The sequence below is a fragment of the Aureococcus anophagefferens genome (genome assembly GCF_000186865.1).
Source record: "Aureococcus anophagefferens unplaced genomic scaffold AURANscaffold_6, whole genome shotgun sequence".
Classification (NCBI taxonomy): Eukaryota; class Pelagophyceae; order Pelagomonadales; family Pelagomonadaceae; genus Aureococcus; species Aureococcus anophagefferens.
This window is the reverse complement of record NW_008705566.1, coordinates 3,200-20,471: the sequence shown is the minus strand read 5'-3', so window position 1 is coordinate 20,471 and position 17,272 is coordinate 3,200. Positions and strand designations below refer to the sequence as shown.

The 17,272-nt window shown below is 73.1% G+C and overlaps 6 protein-coding genes across 6 annotated transcripts in view; 2 read left to right on the top strand and 4 right to left on the bottom strand.

Moving 5' to 3' along the window:
• Window positions 1-885: 885 nt before the first annotated feature.
• Window positions 886-1,752, bottom strand: AURANDRAFT_24073 (hypothetical protein; the record flags this gene model as incomplete). The annotated part of the gene is made up of 1 exon (XM_009037170.1): window positions 886-1,752. A coding segment is annotated over one exon (867 nt), but the record flags the coding sequence as incomplete, so codon positions are not given.
• A 583-nt stretch (window positions 1,753-2,335) lies between these two features.
• On the bottom strand, window positions 2,336-5,019 carry AURANDRAFT_24616 (hypothetical protein; the record flags this gene model as incomplete). Its single annotated transcript, XM_009037169.1, has 4 exons — window positions 2,336-3,250; window positions 3,308-3,484; window positions 3,692-4,744; window positions 4,864-5,019. The coding sequence occupies 4 exons, from the start codon at window positions 5,017-5,019 to the stop codon at window positions 2,336-2,338; spliced, it is 2,301 nt and encodes a 766-aa protein (XP_009035417.1).
• Window positions 5,020-6,994: 1,975 nt separating this feature from the next.
• On the top strand, window positions 6,995-7,303 carry AURANDRAFT_15739 (hypothetical protein; the record flags this gene model as incomplete). The annotated part of the gene is made up of 1 exon (XM_009037718.1): window positions 6,995-7,303. A coding segment is annotated over one exon (309 nt), but the record flags the coding sequence as incomplete, so codon positions are not given.
• Window positions 7,304-12,211: 4,908 nt separating this feature from the next.
• On the top strand, window positions 12,212-13,369 carry AURANDRAFT_24579 (hypothetical protein; the record flags this gene model as incomplete). Its single annotated transcript, XM_009037719.1, has 1 exon — window positions 12,212-13,369. A coding segment is annotated over one exon (1,158 nt), but the record flags the coding sequence as incomplete, so codon positions are not given.
• Window positions 13,370-14,867: 1,498 nt separating this feature from the next.
• Window positions 14,868-15,411, bottom strand: AURANDRAFT_59981 (hypothetical protein; the record flags this gene model as incomplete). Its single annotated transcript, XM_009037168.1, has 1 exon — window positions 14,868-15,411. The coding sequence occupies one exon, from the start codon at window positions 15,365-15,367 to the stop codon at window positions 14,933-14,935; it is 435 nt and encodes a 144-aa protein (XP_009035416.1).
• Window positions 15,412-15,598: 187 nt separating this feature from the next.
• Window positions 15,599-17,272, bottom strand: part of NAR4 (putative formate/nitrite transporter) — a gene marked incomplete at both ends in the record, with an annotated part of 4,841 nt that continues 3,167 nt past the window's right edge. The window contains one exon of the mRNA XM_009037167.1: window positions 15,599-17,209. Coding sequence (XP_009035415.1) covers window positions 15,599-17,209 — 1,611 coding nt within the window. The remainder of the gene's footprint in view (window positions 17,210-17,272) is intronic.

Here is a 17,272-nt window from a genome sequence, read left to right as displayed (position 1 = left end):
GCCCTCGCGCGCCTCGGCGCGGCGGAAGAGCGCCTTGACGCGCTTCGCCGCGTCGGCCGACTCCACGTGGGAGAGGCACGCGTCGCAGTCGGCCGCGGCGCCAGCGTGGTCGCCGAGCTTGAGCCGCGCGAGGGACCGGTTCGCCCGCGACGCGTAGTGGCCCGCGTCCGCGTCGAGCGCCGCGCCGTACTTGGCGACGGCGCCCGCGAAGTCGCCCGCGCCCATGAGCGCGTTGCCCTCGGCTTTTAGCTTGTCGGCGTCCGCGGGCTTCTCCTCCTCCTTCTTCTTGCCGAGGTCCTCCCAGGACCCCTGCGACGTCGTCGGCGACGCCTGCGACGACCCCTGCGCGTCGTCGTCGTCGTCGACGGCGACCTTGGGCGTCGAAGACAACGCCGGCGGCTCGTCGTCGTCGTCGTCGTCCTCGATGGCGACCTTAACGGGCGCGGCCTTGATGGGCACGTCCTCCTCGCTCTCGTCGTCGTCCTCGATGGCGACCTTAACCGGCGCGGCCTTGATGGGCACGTCCTCCTCGCTGTCGTCGTCGTCCTCGATGGCGACCTTGACGGGCGCGGACTTGATGGGCACGTCCTCCTCGCTGTCGTCGTCGTCGTCGATGGCGACCTTGACGGGCGCGGCCTTGATGGGCACGTCCTCCTCGCTGTCGTCGTCGTCGTCGATGGCGACCTTGACGGGCGCGGCCTTGATGGGCACGTCTTCCTCGCTGTCGTCGTCGTCTTCGATGGCGACCTTGACGGGCCCCGTGAAGGTCGCGGGCGCCGGCGGCTCCGACTCCGGCAGGTCGAAGGCGCCGTCGGCGCCCGCCTCGAAGACCTCGTCGTCGTCGCTCGACTCGTCGTCGTCGGCGATGGCGATCTTCGTGAAGGCGGGCTTCGCCGCCGCGGGCGCCGCGCCGTCGTCGTCGCTCTCGTCGTCGTCGTCGTCGATGGCGACGGCGACGAAGGGCGCGGGCGCCGCGTCGCGCTTGAGCTGCGCCTTCTGGCCCTCGACGTCCTCGTACTTGTCGCAGGACTGCTTGAGCAGCTTCCGCAGCGGCTCGTTGGTCGGGTCCTCGGCGCAGGCGCGCTCGAGGTCCTCGATGGCCGCGGCGTACTTGCCGCGCTTGTGGCGCGTCATGCCGCGGCGCTGCCGCGCCTTCGCGTAGTCCGGGTCGATCTTCAGCGCGCACGTGCAGTCGTCCTCGGCGCGCTCGAGCAGCCCGAGGCGGATCGACGCCATGGCGCGGTTCGCGAAGACGACGGCGTTGGCGCCGTCGTAGGCCAGGGACCGCGTGTACGCGTCGTAGGCGTCGCGCGACTCGCCCGCCTTGTAGGCCTCGTTGCCCTTGTGCTTCTCGCGCGCGGCGAGGAAGGCGCGCTCCGCGGGCGCGAGGTCGTCGACGCCGAGCGCGTCCGCCGCGCCCTTTAAATCCGCCAGGGACCGCCGCGCCTTGGCCTCCTCCGCCCGCTTCCGGTCCTCGGCGGCCCGCTTCCGCGCGGCCTCCTTCGTTTTGTCGGCCTCGTCGACCTTGGAGCACTCGGCGTCGACGTCGAAGGTGTCCCAGGACCGGAAGTCGTAGCCGCTGATGCGGTCCTTCTTGTCCTTCTTCTCGCTCTCGTCCAGGTAGGACTGCGGCGCGCGCGGCGCCGGCTCGGTTCGGCCGCCCGGCTTCGCGTTCCGCGGCGGCGGCAGGCGCGACGCGCGCGGCTTCGATGATACGTACACCTCCGTGCGGAGGCGCTCGTCGTCCTCCATCTGCGCCTTGGAGAAGCTCTCGACCTCCTCGCGCGCGAGCCGCGCGTCCAGCGCCGTCGGCTCGCGCGTGAGCGCCTCGTATTTCGCGCGCTCCTTCGGCGGGAGCAGGTTCAGAATTTTCTTCTCGACGTGGCCCTCGAGGTGCGGGTACCGCCCGTAGGTGCCCGTCTTGAGCTCCTTGAGGATGGACCGCAGCTCCGGCAGGTCCTCGCACTTGTCGACGTAGGTGTAGTCCATCATCTCGACGCTGACCTCCTTGGCGGAGACGCGCCCCTGGCAGATGAAGTCCCCGAGCTCGGCCATGGCGCGACGACGACGGCGCGGCGGCGACGACCGGGTGCTGCGACCGGCCTGGTGGAGGCCGCGCGCGCGGTTACAGCGCTTCGCAGGCGAGCTTCGAGCTGGCCGCCAACTGGTTGCGGCAAGAATGCATCGTGATGTCATCGTGCAGTAAATGTCAGATTCCTCCCGAAAAAACAAAGACGAAAACCGTAAGTAGCAGCGCGCGCAGAAAAAGACGCGCGCGGGCGGTGCGCGGCGGCGGGCGCGGCCCGCGGGGAGGGGCGGAGCGGACCCGGGCGCGCTAGAAGGAGACGTCGAAGTTGCCCTCGCGCGCGGCGGCGAGGGACGGCTCCTTCTTCGACCGTCGCTGCTTCTCGGGCTTGGGCTCGAAGCCCTGGTCCCAGGTCGGGGGCAGGCCCGCGTCGGCGTCGTCGGCCCCGGCGCCCTTGCTCGCCCGTCGCTCCTCGCGCTCGCGGCGCTTCGCGTCGCGGCGCGCCGCGCGCCGCTCCTCGCGCTTGCGCTCGCGCTCGCGGTCCTTGGTGGAGGGGCGCGAGCCCGGGCGGCTCGAGGGCCGCTCGCCGTAGTCGACGTCGCGCGCCGAGCCCAACGGCAAACCCGGCGTCTCGCTGCGGCCCGTGTCGAGGACCTCGTCGTCGAAGGCGCCGCCGCCGTCGAAGAGCGCGGCCGCGGCGCCGCCCTTGGCCGGCGCGAAGGCGCCGCCGCCGCCGAGCGTCGGCAACGGCGGGCACTGGAGGTTCTGGTAGTCGCGCTTGGGCTTGAGGAGCTGGGGCAGCTGCCACTTCTCCAGATCCTCCTCGTACGTCGACCGCTGCCAGACCCGGGCCACCTCCTTGGGCGGCAGGACGAGCTCGGAGACCTGGCGCCAGAGCTGGGCCTCGCGGTTCGCCTCGCGCAACGCGTCGAGGTGGGCCTCGCGCTCGCGCTGGAACTCGGCCGTCAGGTCCTCGATCTCCTGCTGCGCGTCGAGCAATTTCCGCTCCGCGCGCTTGCGCCGCCGCGTGATCTGGCGCTCGCGCTGCGTCGCCTGGGACTCCACGGCCTTCAGATTCTCCTCGATGGCCTCCTTCTCCTCCTCGGCCGCGCGCCGCGCGGCCTCGGCCTCCTCGGTCTGCCTTTTCCGCTCGCGGAGCCGGTCCTCCATGTCCCGGTGCCGCTTCTCGCGGCGCGCGAGGATCTTGTCCAGGTCCTCGGCGGGCTGGCCCCCGTCGTCGAAGGCGTCGCCGCTGCTCCTCCGGAACGACTCGCCGCCGACGACCTTTCTCTGTAAATCCGCGAGCTTCCTCGCCAAATCCTCGGCGCCGCTCTGCGCGGCGACGCTCATGCGCTTCTGCTTCTCGAGCTCGCGGCCGAGGCGCTTCTGCTGCTCTACCAGGGACGAGTTGTACTCCTCGAGGGCGCCGTGCTGCTGCACGTGCTGCTTCGGGATGACCTCGACGACCTTCTCGACCTCGACGACCTTCTCGACGACCTTCTCCACTACTTCCACCTTCTTGACGACCTTCTCCACGACCTTCTCCACGACCTTGGTCTCGCCGGGCACGTGCTTGACGACCTCGACGCGCTGGACCTCGCCGGGCGCGGCGACGGGCGCCGTCGCGCGGCCGCCGGCCATCTCCGCCGACCCCGTCGTGCCGACCATGGCCGCGGACAGCGACGGCGCCGCCAGGGCCGGCGGCGGCGCCCCGAGGGCCACGCCCGGGCCCGCCGCCGCCGCGTGCTGCTGCGCCTCGAGGAGCTGCTTCAGGCGGTCGATCTCCGACTTGTACTCGCGGAGCATCGCGTCCTTGGGGTCCTCGTTGATCTTGGGCTTGTTCTTGATGTTCTTCGCGCGGTTCGCGTAGCGCAGCGTGCTCAGCGTCTCGTCGTAGTTGTAGTCCGCGGGCGAGATCGCCGCGACCATGAGCGTCTTCGTGTTGCCGCCGAGCGAGTCCTGGAGGAGCCGCGTGAGCTTCGAGTCGCGGTAGGGGATGTGCTTGCCCTTGCCGTCGACGAGCGCCGAGATGACGTTGCCCAGGGCCGACAGCGACAGGTTGATCTTGCAGCCCTCCTTGAGCCGGTCGCCCGTCGCGCCCGTCTTCGACTGGCGCTCGGAGCCCGCCAGGTCCACGAGGTTCAGCTTGCCCATGGTGAAGTGGTCCTTGCCGTCGGCGTCGACCGTGTTCATCTCGAGCACCAACGTAAAGATGCTGTGGGACCGCGACGACCCCTCGTTCATGAGCGTCGCGCCCGTCGTCCGGTTCTCCAGGCCCGTGTCCATGACGCGGTTGATCGTCGCCTCGTCCTGGACGACGACGTTGCTCAGCCCCTTGACGTAGACGCCGCGGCTCGGGTCCTCCTTGAGCTCGCACCGCGCCTTGGGGTCGTTGCCCAGCAGGTCCCGGATCTCCTCGTTGTAGATCTCGAGGTACGAGCACCGCACGAGGTACTCGACGCCCTTGGAGACGCGGATGTTCTCGAAGATGTGGTCGAAGGACGACGGGATGACGCCCCGCAGCTCCTTGGGCTGGGACGGGCCCTGCATGGTCCACGTCTTGCCGCAGCCCGTCTGCCCATACGCGAAGATGGTGCCGTTGAAGCCCTCCATGACGCTCTCGACCAAGGGGTAGCACGACTCCTCGTAGAACTGCTTCTGCGTCGACTTCTCGTCGTAGCAGGCGTCGAACGTGAACTGCTTCTTCTGCGCGAGTTGCTCCTGCGGGCGGCGTCGCGTCGCGTCGCGCGGTCCGCGCGCGCGGCGGAAGACGCGGCGCGACGCGCGTCCTTCGTGAGCGCCATGCCCCCGTTCCCGATGGTCTTCGTGATGTGGACGCGCGTCGCGTCGACCTCGATGATCGGCGTGCGCTCCTCCGTGATCTCCTTCTTGTTCAGCGGCCGGCATCGCACGACGACCTGGACGGACACGCTGCCCTTGTTCTTGATCTTCGTCGCCGCCGTCAGCGTCAGGGCCGCCGCCGCCAGGGACATGGCGACGAACGCGCGGGGGCGCGGCCGACCGCCCGGGGCGCGCCGGCGGGCCCGGGCCTCCCGGGGAGCGACGACGGAGGCGGCCCACGGGGCGGGCAGGTAGTCGTCGTGGAGTGGGCAGCCCCAACGAGCGGCGCCGTCGAGGTAAGGATATAGTCGGTGTTTGACTCGGACGTGCACCATAACTTGAAACCGCCGGCGCCGCACTTCGCCGCACTTACCGCCGCGGCGATCGCGAACCGGGAGATGCCCGCGCTAGGAGAAGCTATAGCGCTGGCGCGACGATGACACGACGACGGCCTCGGCGCAGGCGTCGAAGGACGCGCAGTCCGTCGTCGCGTTGCAGAAGTTGAGGGGCAGCAGGGCGCCGTCGGCGAAGTATGTCCCGTCGCTCGGCGCGTAGACCTCGAGGCCGAGGCCGCCCATGGCGAGGGCCGTCCAGGCCGAGCCGTAGGAGACGCCGTCCGCCACGGTGTCGAGGTGGGCGTGCCAGCCGACGCCGTCGCCGTCCAGCGCGCGCGCGTGCGCGTCCAGACTCGTCGCGTTCGTCGCCACGCCGACGTGGCGGTCGATGAAGCGGTCCCAGCCGGCGTCGACGCCGAAGCTCGCCGCGTGGAGGCCCGCGACGTAGGCGGCGTAGGTCGCCGCGTCGCAGAAGGCCGGCGCGGACGCGTCGCGCGCGCGGAGCGTCGCTCGCGAGTTCAGCAGCAGGTCCACGGTCTGCGCGCCGTCGACGTCGCTCAGCACGACGCGGGACGTCGCGCAGGCGCCGTCGGCGGACGCCGCCGTCTCGGAGACGGCGACGGCGCCGTGGCGGGCCAGCGCGGCCGCCGCGGCGGCCGTCGCGTTCGCGTCCGGAAGGAGCGTCGACACGCGGAAGAGGTAGGGCACGGTGGCGCCGGTTGGGATGCCCTTGGCGGCGTAGAGGGCGCGATAAGTCGCGTTGAGCGCGGCGACGGGGGACCGCGCCGCGTGGTGGACCTCGCACTCGTCCGGCGAGAACGGCCGCGAAAAGTGCGTCTCCGCGAGGCGGCCGTCGAGCGCGGCCGAGTGGAACTCGACGATCGACCCGGACCGCGGCAGGTTGAGGAACATGGCGTACATGGGCAGGCCGTCGCGCGGGTTCGCGTAGCGCCGCCCGACGAAGGGCGTGCCGTCGCGCGCGGCGGCCGCCGCGACCGGCGTGAGGTCGTCGTAGTAGAAGGCCGTGCCGGCGCTCATGAAGTCGTCCCAGCCGCCCCAGGCCGGCGCGCCGAGGTCGCCGTGGAGCGCGTTGAAGCAGCCGTCGACCCACGCCTCCGCGGGCACCGCGCCCGCGGCGAAGCCGTCCTCGACGAGGTGGATCTGCACCGCGCCGAGGGCCTCGGCGGTCTGGCGCACGGCGCAGGCCGCGCCGGCGGCGGCGCCGCCGACGTTCCGGTGCCAGACGTCCGTCACGCCGCTGAAGCCGCCGACGCGCTCGAGGAAGGCGCCGTCGGCCGACGCGTTGAGCGACAGGAACGTGACCTTGTAGATGCGTCCGGCGCCGTCCCCGGCGGCGGCGCTCGACAGCGCCGCCTCCAGCGGCGCGCGCGGCCCGCGGCCGACCCAGCCGCAGAGGCCGAGCAGCGCCGCGGCGACCAGGGCCGGCCGGGCAGCCCGGCGGAGGCCCATCATCACCCAAACCTGGGGGTTAACGTTGACTTCCCGATCCAAGCGGGGCTGCCGGCGACGAGGGCAGCGCTCCCGCTCGTTTTGTGCGCGCGCTCCTCGTCCGGGGCCGGGCGCGTCCTCGTGCAGGTCGGCGGCCGACGCGGGCGGTTCGCGAGCAGCCGCGCCGGCGTCCGCCACCATGGGGAACGGCGTGAGCAAGGGGTCGCGGAACCTCTACGTCGCGGCCATGTCGAACGTGACGACCATCGAGCGCAAGGAGCTCCTGGGCATGCGCGCCAAGTTCGGGGAGATGGCCAAGGCGTCCGGCGGGAACCCGAACACGATCACGCGCGACGAGTTCACGCGGGGCCTCGACGAGATCAGCGTCGCCGAGGCCGACGCGGAGATTTTAGAGCGCCTCTTCACCATGTTCGACAAGATGGGCGACGGCCAGATCAACTACCGCGAGTTCGTCGTCGGCGTGAGCCCGCTGGCGCGGGGGGACGTGCCCCAGAAGCTCCAGTTCGCCTTCGAGCTCTACGACGTCGACGAGACGGGCCACGTCAAGGCCGCGGAGATGTGCTTCGTGCTCAACGCGATGAACAACGTCGCGTCCTGGTTCGGCGACCCGGCCATGCAGCCCGACGAGATCGACACCTGCGTCGAGGACGTCTTCAAGCAGGCCGGCGGCGCCATGTCCGTCGCCTACACGGAGAACATCGCCGTCATCGCGGAGCACGCCGTCGTCCGCCAGTTCCTCGCGGGCTCGGGCACCGTCGTCTTCGGCGCGTGAGTCGGCGGCGCGACGCCGGCAAGCGCCCCGCCCCGCCCTTCGCGCCGCGGGAGGGCGGGGGAAAGTAGATCGATTGTACCTCCGAAGGGGTCGGCTCGAACTCCGAGGAGGCCGGTCGACGAGGCCTTCGACGATTCTCAAGTGCTGTGGCAGTTCTGCGAGGAATGGCAGTGCCGATGCGGCTACTCTTCGCAGCATGGCTGCTGTCGGTCGACGCGTTTTTGCTGCAATCGAGACCGTCATGTGTCGTCCGGAGCCGCGCTGCAATCAGCGACGACGACTTCCGGCTGCGCTCCAGCGAAACGGTGTCGTTGAAGGACCTGTGGGACCGCGCGCTCACGCTGCAGCGCGCGGGCCAGCTCGACGAGGCGCTCGACGCCTACGAGGACTTCCTGAGCGCGGCGGACCAGAACGGCGTGCCGCCGGCGTCGACGGCCGAGGCGTTGGGCAACGTCGGCGCGATCCACCTGCGACGAAAGAACCTCCCGGCGGCGCGCGCGAGCCTCGAGGCGTCCCTGGAGCACCGCGAGCTGGGGAGCACGCTCGCGAATTTAGCCATCGCGGCGCTCCAGGCCGGCGACGTGCTCGAGGCGCGCACGCGCGCCCGCGCGGCGCGGCACCTCGACGACGATCCCGGGAGCGTCGCGCTCGCGGAGCGGATTCTGCGGGACATCGAGGAGTCGCGGTCGACGCCCGAATAAGCCAGCTTAAAGAAACTCCGGCGGCGGCTGCTGCCCCTTGCTGCACCAGCCCTGGGTGCTCGCGGTCTGCTTGACCATGTCCAGGCCCGCCATGTCGAGGAAGCGGGACAGCGGGCGCGCGCCGCCGAGGCCGTAGTTCGGCCCGTCCGGGTCCCGGAGGTGCGCGAGCACGCCGGCGTTCTTCGGCGGGTCCGGGTAGCCCACGACGTGCTTCACGCGGTCGACGATCATGAGCATCAATTTCGTGTTGGACCCGCCGGAACCGAAGGTCCGGTCCGTCGACTCCCAGAACTTGGGGAGCCCCAGCTTGCCCGGGCGGTACTGGTGCGCGAAGAGGCTGACGCGCGGCGCGTAGACGTCCCAGCCGTTGGTGAAGAAGCGCGTCGTCAGGGCGATCTCCTCGCCCATGAACACGAACGGTAAATAGGGGTCGAAGGGCAGCTCTCCCAGGAACGACGCGTGCGCCGCGAAGAAGCCCGCGCCCACGTAGACGGACCGCGGCGGCTGGGGCGCCGGCGCGGAGATGGCGCCGCCGCCGCCGCCGCCGCTCAGGCGGATGATGTGGGCCTCGACGGACGATTTCGAGAACTCGGCGCCGCAGAGCTTGCCCGTGCCGCGCGGCGACCGCTTCCACGACCCCCGGTCGTCCGGGCCCGGCGGGTACGCGGACATGACGACCTTGGGGTACGACGGCGCCGCCCGCAAAGCGACGCGCAGATCCTCGTCCCAGCCGTCGACGGTCCACATGTGCGCGTCGATCTGGACGTAGTAGTGCTCGCCGAGCCAGAGCTTCGACGCGAGATACCGCGCGAACGCGGGCCCCAGACTCTCCGTCTCGTTGACCCGCAGCACGCGCACGCGCCCGGCCTCGCAGTGGGGCCGCCCCGCATCCGACGAGCAGAACTCGAGGACGCCGTCGCGGTCCGGCGGCGCGTCCGACACCTTCGTGCGCGTGGGCTCGCCCGGCTTCGAGACGACCTCGACGCCCGTGCGGCACTTTTCGACGCAGTTCTGCATGACGACGCCGGCGACGACGCGCTCCGGCGACGCCGCGTTGCCGAAGAGCTCGCTGAGCGTGTGGCCGAGCATGTGGTCGCGGTACGCGGCGACGGACACGAAGACGGACCCGTCCTCGCGGACGGGGCGGATCGTGCGCCCGGCGAATTTGCGCTCGAAGGGCACGAGCGTCCGCTCGGCGACGGCGACGTAGGCGTTCCAGATGGCCTCCTTCGACGTCTGCCGCGCCGCCGCGAACGCGTCGTGGACCTCGCCGAGGAATTTGGTGAGCGTCGTCACGATCTCCTCTAGCGAGAGCTCGGCGTCGGGCGCCGCGGGCGCCGCGGCGCGCGGCGCCACCGGCGGCGGCGGCGGCGGCGGCGGCGGAACGGCGGGCTCGGGCCGCCGCTCGCGGATGACGAAGCCCTCGGGCGACTCGCGCGCGGCCCGGAGGCCCGCGGCGACGTCCGCGCCGAGGCCGTCGGCCGCGCCGCGGAGCCGCGGCGCGGGCTCCTCGCGCGCCATGGGCGCCTCGCGGTCCGTCTCCGAGGTGCGCACGGCGCCGCGCCCGGCGGCGCCGCTCGCCGCGTGCGCCACGGCGAAGGACGGGCTCTCGTGGTGCAGGCCCTGCATGTGGGACATCATGAGGAGGAAGACGGAGAACGTGGACCCGAGGACGACGATGGCCGCGCGCACGCAGCAGTACGCGGCGAAGGACGGCCGGCCGTTGCGCCCGCGACGGCTCGCGCGCTTCGGCGCCATGATGTTTGGCGCGGCGCGGCGCTCCTGCTGCCACAGCCCGGCCTCGGTGGCGAGCGCGGCCGATGGTGCTGCACGCATCTTAGACGGTGCAGCCCGGCTGCACGATGGGCGCTGCCCCTGCCCAGTGAGCTAACACCCACTCGCCGGGCCTGGGCCGCTCCCATCTAAGAGAGGCGCCCCCGGGGCCGGGCCGCCATGTCCGATCCCGAGACGCGCCTGCGCGAGCTCAAGGAGGCCCAGGACAAGATCATCCAGGAGCGGCACACGGCCATGATCCGGTCCGAGGCGCGGGCCTACCTCGAGCGCAAGGTCGAGGCGAACCACCTCCAGGCGAAGAACCACCACCTCTTGGCGCCCCTGCTCCAGGAGAGCGGCCAGGTCGACGAGGCGCTGCGGCGCCTAAAGTTCGCGGTCCTGTCGAACCCGCAGGACCTCAAGGCGCGCAACGACCTCGCGCTCGCCATCTTCAAGCTCGGCCGCCACTACTGGCAGCGCGCCGTCAACGAGTTCAAGATGATCCTGCAGCTGGACTCCGAGAACTTCCTCGGGAACAAGAACATCGCCGCGGTCTACGCCGCGCGCGGCCGCTACGACGAGGCGTTCCAGCACGCCAAGGCGGCCGTGCGGATCGACCCCAACGACGTCGGCGCGCGGCGGAACCTCGCCCAGATCTACGACGCCATCGGCAACTCGCGCGAGGCCGTCGTCCAGAACCAGTACGCGGTCTCGCGCGGCCCGGGCCGCCACGGCGCCTACGACCGCGGCGACGCGGAGGCGTACCGGCGCCTCGCCGTGCAGCGCGCGGGCCGCGGCGAGACGAAGAAGGGCTTCGCCCACGAGCACTACGACGCCTACCGCGCCCTGAGCCGCAAGCCCTTCGTCCTGCCGGACAGCGAGCGGACCGTGGAGATCCTGCTCAACGCGCGGCAGGACTTCTAACGCGGGCCGAGGCGTGTTTAGTCGAGACCCGCGCTACCTCTCGATGAGCCTCGGCTTGAGCCGGAGGCCCGTGCCGAAGCCCGAGAAGCCCGTCGTCGAGTTCCACGACAGCACGAGGAAGACGGCGCAGAGGAAGAGCAACACGCTCTCCACGGCCGCGAAGATGACGACGTGCTGGATGTTGTCCGTGCGCGCGTCCGCGAGCGCGCCGGCGTCGTCGTAGTAGACCTTGACGTCGTTGGTCCAGGGGCAGTCGTCGCGCTCGCGCCACGTGCCGTCCGGCGCGGCCTCGTCCTCGCAGTCGTCCCAGGTGCGCTTCGCGTTCTTGCCGAAGTTCGCCTTGGCCAGGCGGTAGGCGCTGCGCTCGATGGCCGTGGCGGCGAGGCAGAGGCCGAAGCCGACGGCCAGCGCGGTCGCGGCCGCGACGCAGCGCCGGTCCGGATACCAGAAGATCGCGCGGTTCCGCTTGATGGCGTCCTCGCCCGCGAGCCGCAGGATGCGCATGCGTCTAGCGCTGTCCGTGGCCGCGATGACGTAGGGCACGACGATGAAGCCGCAAATTAGCAGGACGGCGAGGAGGCCCCGCGCGACGTACGAGTCCTCGAGGATCGCCGGGTCGCCGGTCGACGGGACGCACTGGCCGTCGTAGAGGCAGAGCACCTGGAAGGCGAGGAAGCACCAGCCCAGGGCCAGCGTCGCGGCGACGGACGCCGCGTCGGCCCAGCGGAGCACCGCGGCGGGCCGGTAGAGCCGCCGGCCGTCGGGCCCGGCGGCGCGGCCGAGCGCGTCGTCGACGAACGCATCCGCGCCCCCGTCGCCGTCGCCGCGCCGCGGCCCCGGCGCCGCCTCGTCGCCGTTCTCGCCGGACCCCTCGTCCTTGACCTCGTCGCCGGGCCGCCGCCGCATCTCGACGCCGCGGTCGCCGCCGCGCCGGGCGCCGCCGCCGCGGTCCCGGGCCTCGCGCTCCGCGCGCCGCTTCTCGACGCGCGCGCGCGCGCGGCTCCGCGGGCTCAGGGGCGCCGACGAGGGCGCCGGCGCCTCCTCGTCGTCGGTCTCCGACGACGAGCCGCCGCCGCGGCGGCCGCCGCGCTTCGCCTCGCCGGCCTCGCCCTCGCGCCGCGCGCTCTCGCGGCTCCGCCGCGCGGCCCGCGAGTCGCCGCGGCCGACGGGGTTCCGCGCCTCGCCGCGCCGGCCCAGCTCGATGCCGTCCTCCTCCGACGACGTGTCGTCGCGCCGCGACGCCATCGTCTCGCGCGGGGCAGCCTCACTCTTGAATTGTCGAGCACCGGCAGCTTCGTGACGGCAGGATCACCCCCGAGACGGTTGAGAGCGGCAGCCCGATGGCGGCGGTCCGGACCTAGCGCTAGCCATGGCAGCGTCGCCGCGGAAGCCCGATGGGTCGGAGTGCATCCGCGTGCTCATCCGCGTCCGGCCGGTCCTCGGCGACGGCGGCGCGGCGGCCGTGCGCGTGCTCGGGCGGAGCGCCGACGGCAGCGGCGAGGAGCTCCTGGTCGAGTGCAGCAAGGACAAGCAGTTCTGCGGCGCCTTCGACAGCGTCCTGGGCCCGGGCGTCGCGCAAAACGAGGTCTACGACGGCGTCGCCGACGTCGTCGCCTCCGTCGCCGACGGCTTCAACGCCTGCGTCATGGCCTACGGCCAGACGGGCGCGGGCAAGACGCACACGATGCTCGGCCCGCCGCGCGGCGCCGACGGCGCCGCGGCGCCGGACGCCGAGGGCGTGCTGCCGCGGGCGTTGCGCGCCCTCTTCGCCCGCCTCGACGAGCTCCACCCGGACGCGGGCGCGGGGAGCGGCGACGACGACGGCGGCGCGGACGCGAAGGAGGCGTCGTCCGGCGGCTACGTCGTCCACTGCTCCTTCCTCCAGATCTACGGCGAGAAGCTCGAGGACCTGCTGAGCGCCGAGGACCTGCCGCTGAAGGTGCGCCAGGCGCCGCGGCTCGGCAAGAGGCGGCGGGGCCGCGCGCCGGAGCTCTACGTGAGCGGCCTCAGCGCGTTCCGCGTCTCCGGCGCCGACGAGGCCGTGCGCCTCGTGGACCAGGGTCTGCTCCGGCGCAGCGTGCGCGGCACGAGGAGCAACGACGCGAGCAGCCGGTCCCACGCGGTGCTCCAGGTCAGCGTCGAGTCGACGGACCCGAGGGGCGTCGCGACGCGCGCGAAGCTCTACCTCGTGGACCTCGCCGGCTCCGAGAAGGCCGCGGCCCTCGACGACGGCAAGGGCCCCGCGAAGGACCCGCGCGCCGCCGCCGCGGCCAAGTCGCGCGCGTTCCACGAGCACGTGAACATCAACCAGTCGCTCTCCGCGCTCGGCAACGTCATCGCCGCGCTCGCCGAGGGCCCCCGGCGGCGGCCCCACGTGCCCTACCGCGACTCGCTGCTCACGCGCCTCCTCCAGGACGCCCTGGGCGGCAACACGCGCACGGCCGTCGTCGCCTGCGTCGCGCCCGAGGCCGCGCACGCGGAGGAGACCGTGTCGACGCTGAAGTTCGCGGACCGCGCGCGCCGCGTGCTCGCGCGCGTCGTCGCCAACACGGAGGCCGGCGCCGGCGGCGGCGAAAACGAGGCGGCGCTCCTCGACGCGCTCGCCGCGGCCAAGGCGGAGATCGCGCGGCTCCAAAGCGCCCTCGCGGCCGCGCTCGCCGCCGCGGGCCCCGACTACGCCGCGAGCGTCGAGGCCGCGGCCGGTGCGGCGCCCGGTGACGACGCGGAGTCGCTGCGGCGCGAGGTCGCGGCGCTCAAAGCGGAGAACGAGCTGCTCCGGCGCCTGGCGCACACGCCCGACGGCAAGAAGAAGAAGCGGCCGAAGCCGTCGTCGCGGCGGCCGCAGTCGAGTCGGTCGACGCCGGGCTCCGGCGCGAAGCGGCCGCCGCGGCCGTCGTCCGCGCGGTCCTCGCCGGCCGACGGCGGCGAGCGGCTCACGTCGGACCACTCCCTGGGCCAGCTCCTCTACGACGCCGGCGGCGGCCGGCCGTCGACCGCGCGGAGCGGCGACGCGGGCTACGCGGCGATCCTCGACCTCCAGGCGCGCGTCGAGGCGCTCGACGGGTCGCCGCGGCCGCCGACGGAGGGCGACGAGGCGTCGCGGGCGTCGACGCCCGACGACGACGGCCCGTTGCAACAACGCGTCGACGCGACGCGGTCCGCCGGCGGCCGCGGCGCCGTCGCCGAGCTCCTCGCGCGCGAGCAGGACGACGTCACGGCGCGATTGGACGCGGAGCACGCGGACTTGTTGCGGCTCCGCGACGAGCGCGCCGAGCTCGAGGCGATCCTCGCGCGCATGGACGCGGCGTCGGGGGGCGACGACGCGGCCCCGAGCCGGCCGAGCAGCGACGACGGCGGCGGCGCGGCGCCCGCGAGCCTCGTGTCGCTCCGGGACCACGCGCCCGCGGACCCGCGCGCCGCCGCGGTGCTCTCCGCGCGCGCGGCCAGGTTCGGCGACGGCGACGGCGACGGCGGCGACGCGCCGGCCGCGCCGCGGCGCGCGCCGCGCGCGCGGAGCCGCCGCGGCGTCGCGCGGCCGCCCAAGTCGCCCGCCGTCGCGCCGCCGCGGCGCCGCGCGCCGCCCATCCCCGCCCCGGAGCCGGCGGCCCCGCCCGCGGCGGTCGCGCCGCCGGAGCTCCGCGGCGACGGCCGCGACGTCGGCGCGCGCGTCGAGGTCTACTCCTTCCGCTTCAACCGGTCCTACGCGGGCACCGTATGCGCCTACGACGCGCGGCGGAACATGCACTGCGTCCACTACGACACGGGCGAGAAGCAGTGGCACGACCTCGGCTCCAAGCAGGTGACCTGCGTCGAGGCGGGCCGCGGCGCGCCCGCCGCCGCGCTCTCGCCAGCGCCCCCGGCGACGACGCCCCTCTCCCTCTCGGCCTTCGTCTCCGGCAAGCCGGGCATGCGCCGCAACCAGAGCGGCAAGCACCTCGCCTCGCCCCTCGCCGCGAGCAACGCGTCCTACGCCGTCTACGGCAACGCGCGGCCGTAGCCGACTAGAGACGCGTGTCCGAATTTTGGGGGGCGTGGCGGATCGACGAGACACGGCGTCTGAGTTACGAGCGCGCGCCGCCGGGGGGGGGGCTCACTGCCACGTCGTGTAGGCGTCGTAGGCGACGCGGATGAGCGCGATCTGCAGCGGCAGGTCGCCGAGGTGGCTGATGAGGCCGCCGTAGACGCGCTTGTCCGGGCCGAACGCGTAGCCGATGCCGTAGACGATCCGGCCGAGCGTCCACAGGCCGCCGCACGCCGCGGCGAAGACCGGGTAGAAGAGCCCGACGACCAGCATCTGCGTGATCACCGTGGACATGGATTCGAGCGTATTCTGGTGCGCGCGCTGCACGGAGTTGAACTCCATGGCATACTTGTGGCCCGCGGGCGCGTAGAGGTTCGGGTACTGCACGTCGTAGAGCTTGCGCGCCTTGGCGACGCGCACGACGAGGAATGCGTTCATGAAGAAGGTGCACGCGAAGATGACGAGCACGTATTTGTAGTCCGACGGGATCTCCAATGCGACCATGGTTCCCTTGCGACGAGCGGGACGGCAGCGACGCAGAGCGGCGTCACAAGCTCGAGCGCGGCGGCTTCCTCGAGCTGAGCCAGCGCAGCTAAATTGCCGTCAACATGAATTTCAATGATCGGAAAGCTCGCCGCTCAAAAACAACATGGTTACGCGAGCGGCCGGTCAAAAAAAGGGACAACAGTTGTTTGGGGTACGAAAGCGACCGCCGCGTCCACGTCGTCGGCGCGCTCACGGGCCGCGCCGGAGGATGAAGATGAAGACAGACTGCTCCGTCCGCGGCCAGATGAAGAGGTAGCGGAGCGCGCGCGCGTGGCCGTCCTCGACGACGAAGGGCGGGTCGCGCGCCTGCGACGGGGGTCGTAAATGCGCGGCGGCGCGCTCCCGCCCGGACGCGGGGCGACGCGCGTCCTGCGCGAGCGAGAGGAGCAGCGGCCGGTCGCCGCCCGCGCGGCCGTCCGCGGCGAGGCCCGCGTCGACGCGCGCGCGCGCGTGCTCGACGACGGCGCACTCGTGGCGCCAGAGGCCGATGTTCTCGTGGAAGAGCTTGGCGAGGGACCCGGCGCCGACGACGCGCCGGAGCGCGGACGCGTTGACGTTGAGCCGCTCGCGGAAGAACGACGGGAACTGGAGCACGTCCGCGGCGCCGCGGAAGGGGTCGTGGGGCGGCGGCCCGAAGCGCGGGTCGTGCATGAGCCGCGGGTCGTGCATCAGCCGGGGATCGTGCATCGGGCCGAGGCGCGGGTCGTGCGGGTGCGCGAGCGGGAACGGCGCGAGCTGGCCGTAGTGCGGCGCGAAGTCGCAGGGCGGGCGCGAGTGGTGCGGCGGCGGCGGCGCGCCGTAGCCGGGGTGCCAGGGCGGCGCCGCGACCTCCTCCCGGACCCGGGAGTCGCGGAGCACGGAGAGGAGGCGGCTCATGTGGCCGAGCTTGGACCAGGGCTGGCCGGGCAGCGCCTTCGACCGCGGCGCCGGGCCGCCCGACCCGCCGTCGGGCGCGCCCGGCGCCGCGCGGCCATTTCCCTGCTCCGCGGCGACGCAGGCCTCGGACTCGGCGGCGAAGATGACGTCGTCGAAGCTCACGCCGCAGGCCTTGAGCGCGTGGAGCGCCTCCCGCAAGTGCGGCGACGGGCCGGGACGCCCCGTCGCCGCGTCGAAGAGCTCCGTGACGACGCCGCGCTGCCGGTAGGGGTCGACCCAGGTCTGGCTGTGCCAGGCGACGCGCGTCGGCGTCCCCGGCCGCACGGCGTTCGCGAGGTACGCGCACCACGCCGAGAGCGCCGCGGGGCCGTCGGGCCCGCCGCCGAAGGGGTGGCAGAGCTCGAGGGGCAGCTGGAGCTCGCCGGAGGACGGCCCGCCCTTGCGCAGCAGCAGGCCCCGCACGGCGTGGCTGAAGAGCGTCGCGCTGTGCCGCGCCAAAGGCCGCGCGAAGACGTTCGCCAGGATCTCCGCGGGCGTCCTCCGCGACCGCGGCGCGGCGCCCGGCCAGGCCTCGTCGGTCTGCGCGTCGCTCTCGGGCGCCGCGGCGTCGCCGGAAGCGCCGCCGCGGGCCGCGCCCCGCGTCGCCGCGGCCTCGCGCTCGAGCGCCTTGCGGTAGAACCGCGCGAGGTCGAGCGCGACGCGCTGCTTCATGGACGGCGTGCCCTTGCGCGCGAGGAGGCCGAGCACGTGCACCGCGTCCTGGGCGCCCAGCGCGGACAGCGCGGCCGTCTCGGCCTCGAGCGCGTGGCCGAGGCCGCCGCGGCCCTTGTAGCGCGAGCTCGGGCCCGCGAGCACGGGCCGCTCGCAGGCGTAGCGCAGGCGCTCCGGCGGCACGGCCGGCGGCGGCGGCGGCGGCGGCCGCTCCTGGGGCGGCGCCGGGTAGCCGTAGGCCATCGGCGGCGCGCCGCCCGCGCGCGGCGGCGCCGG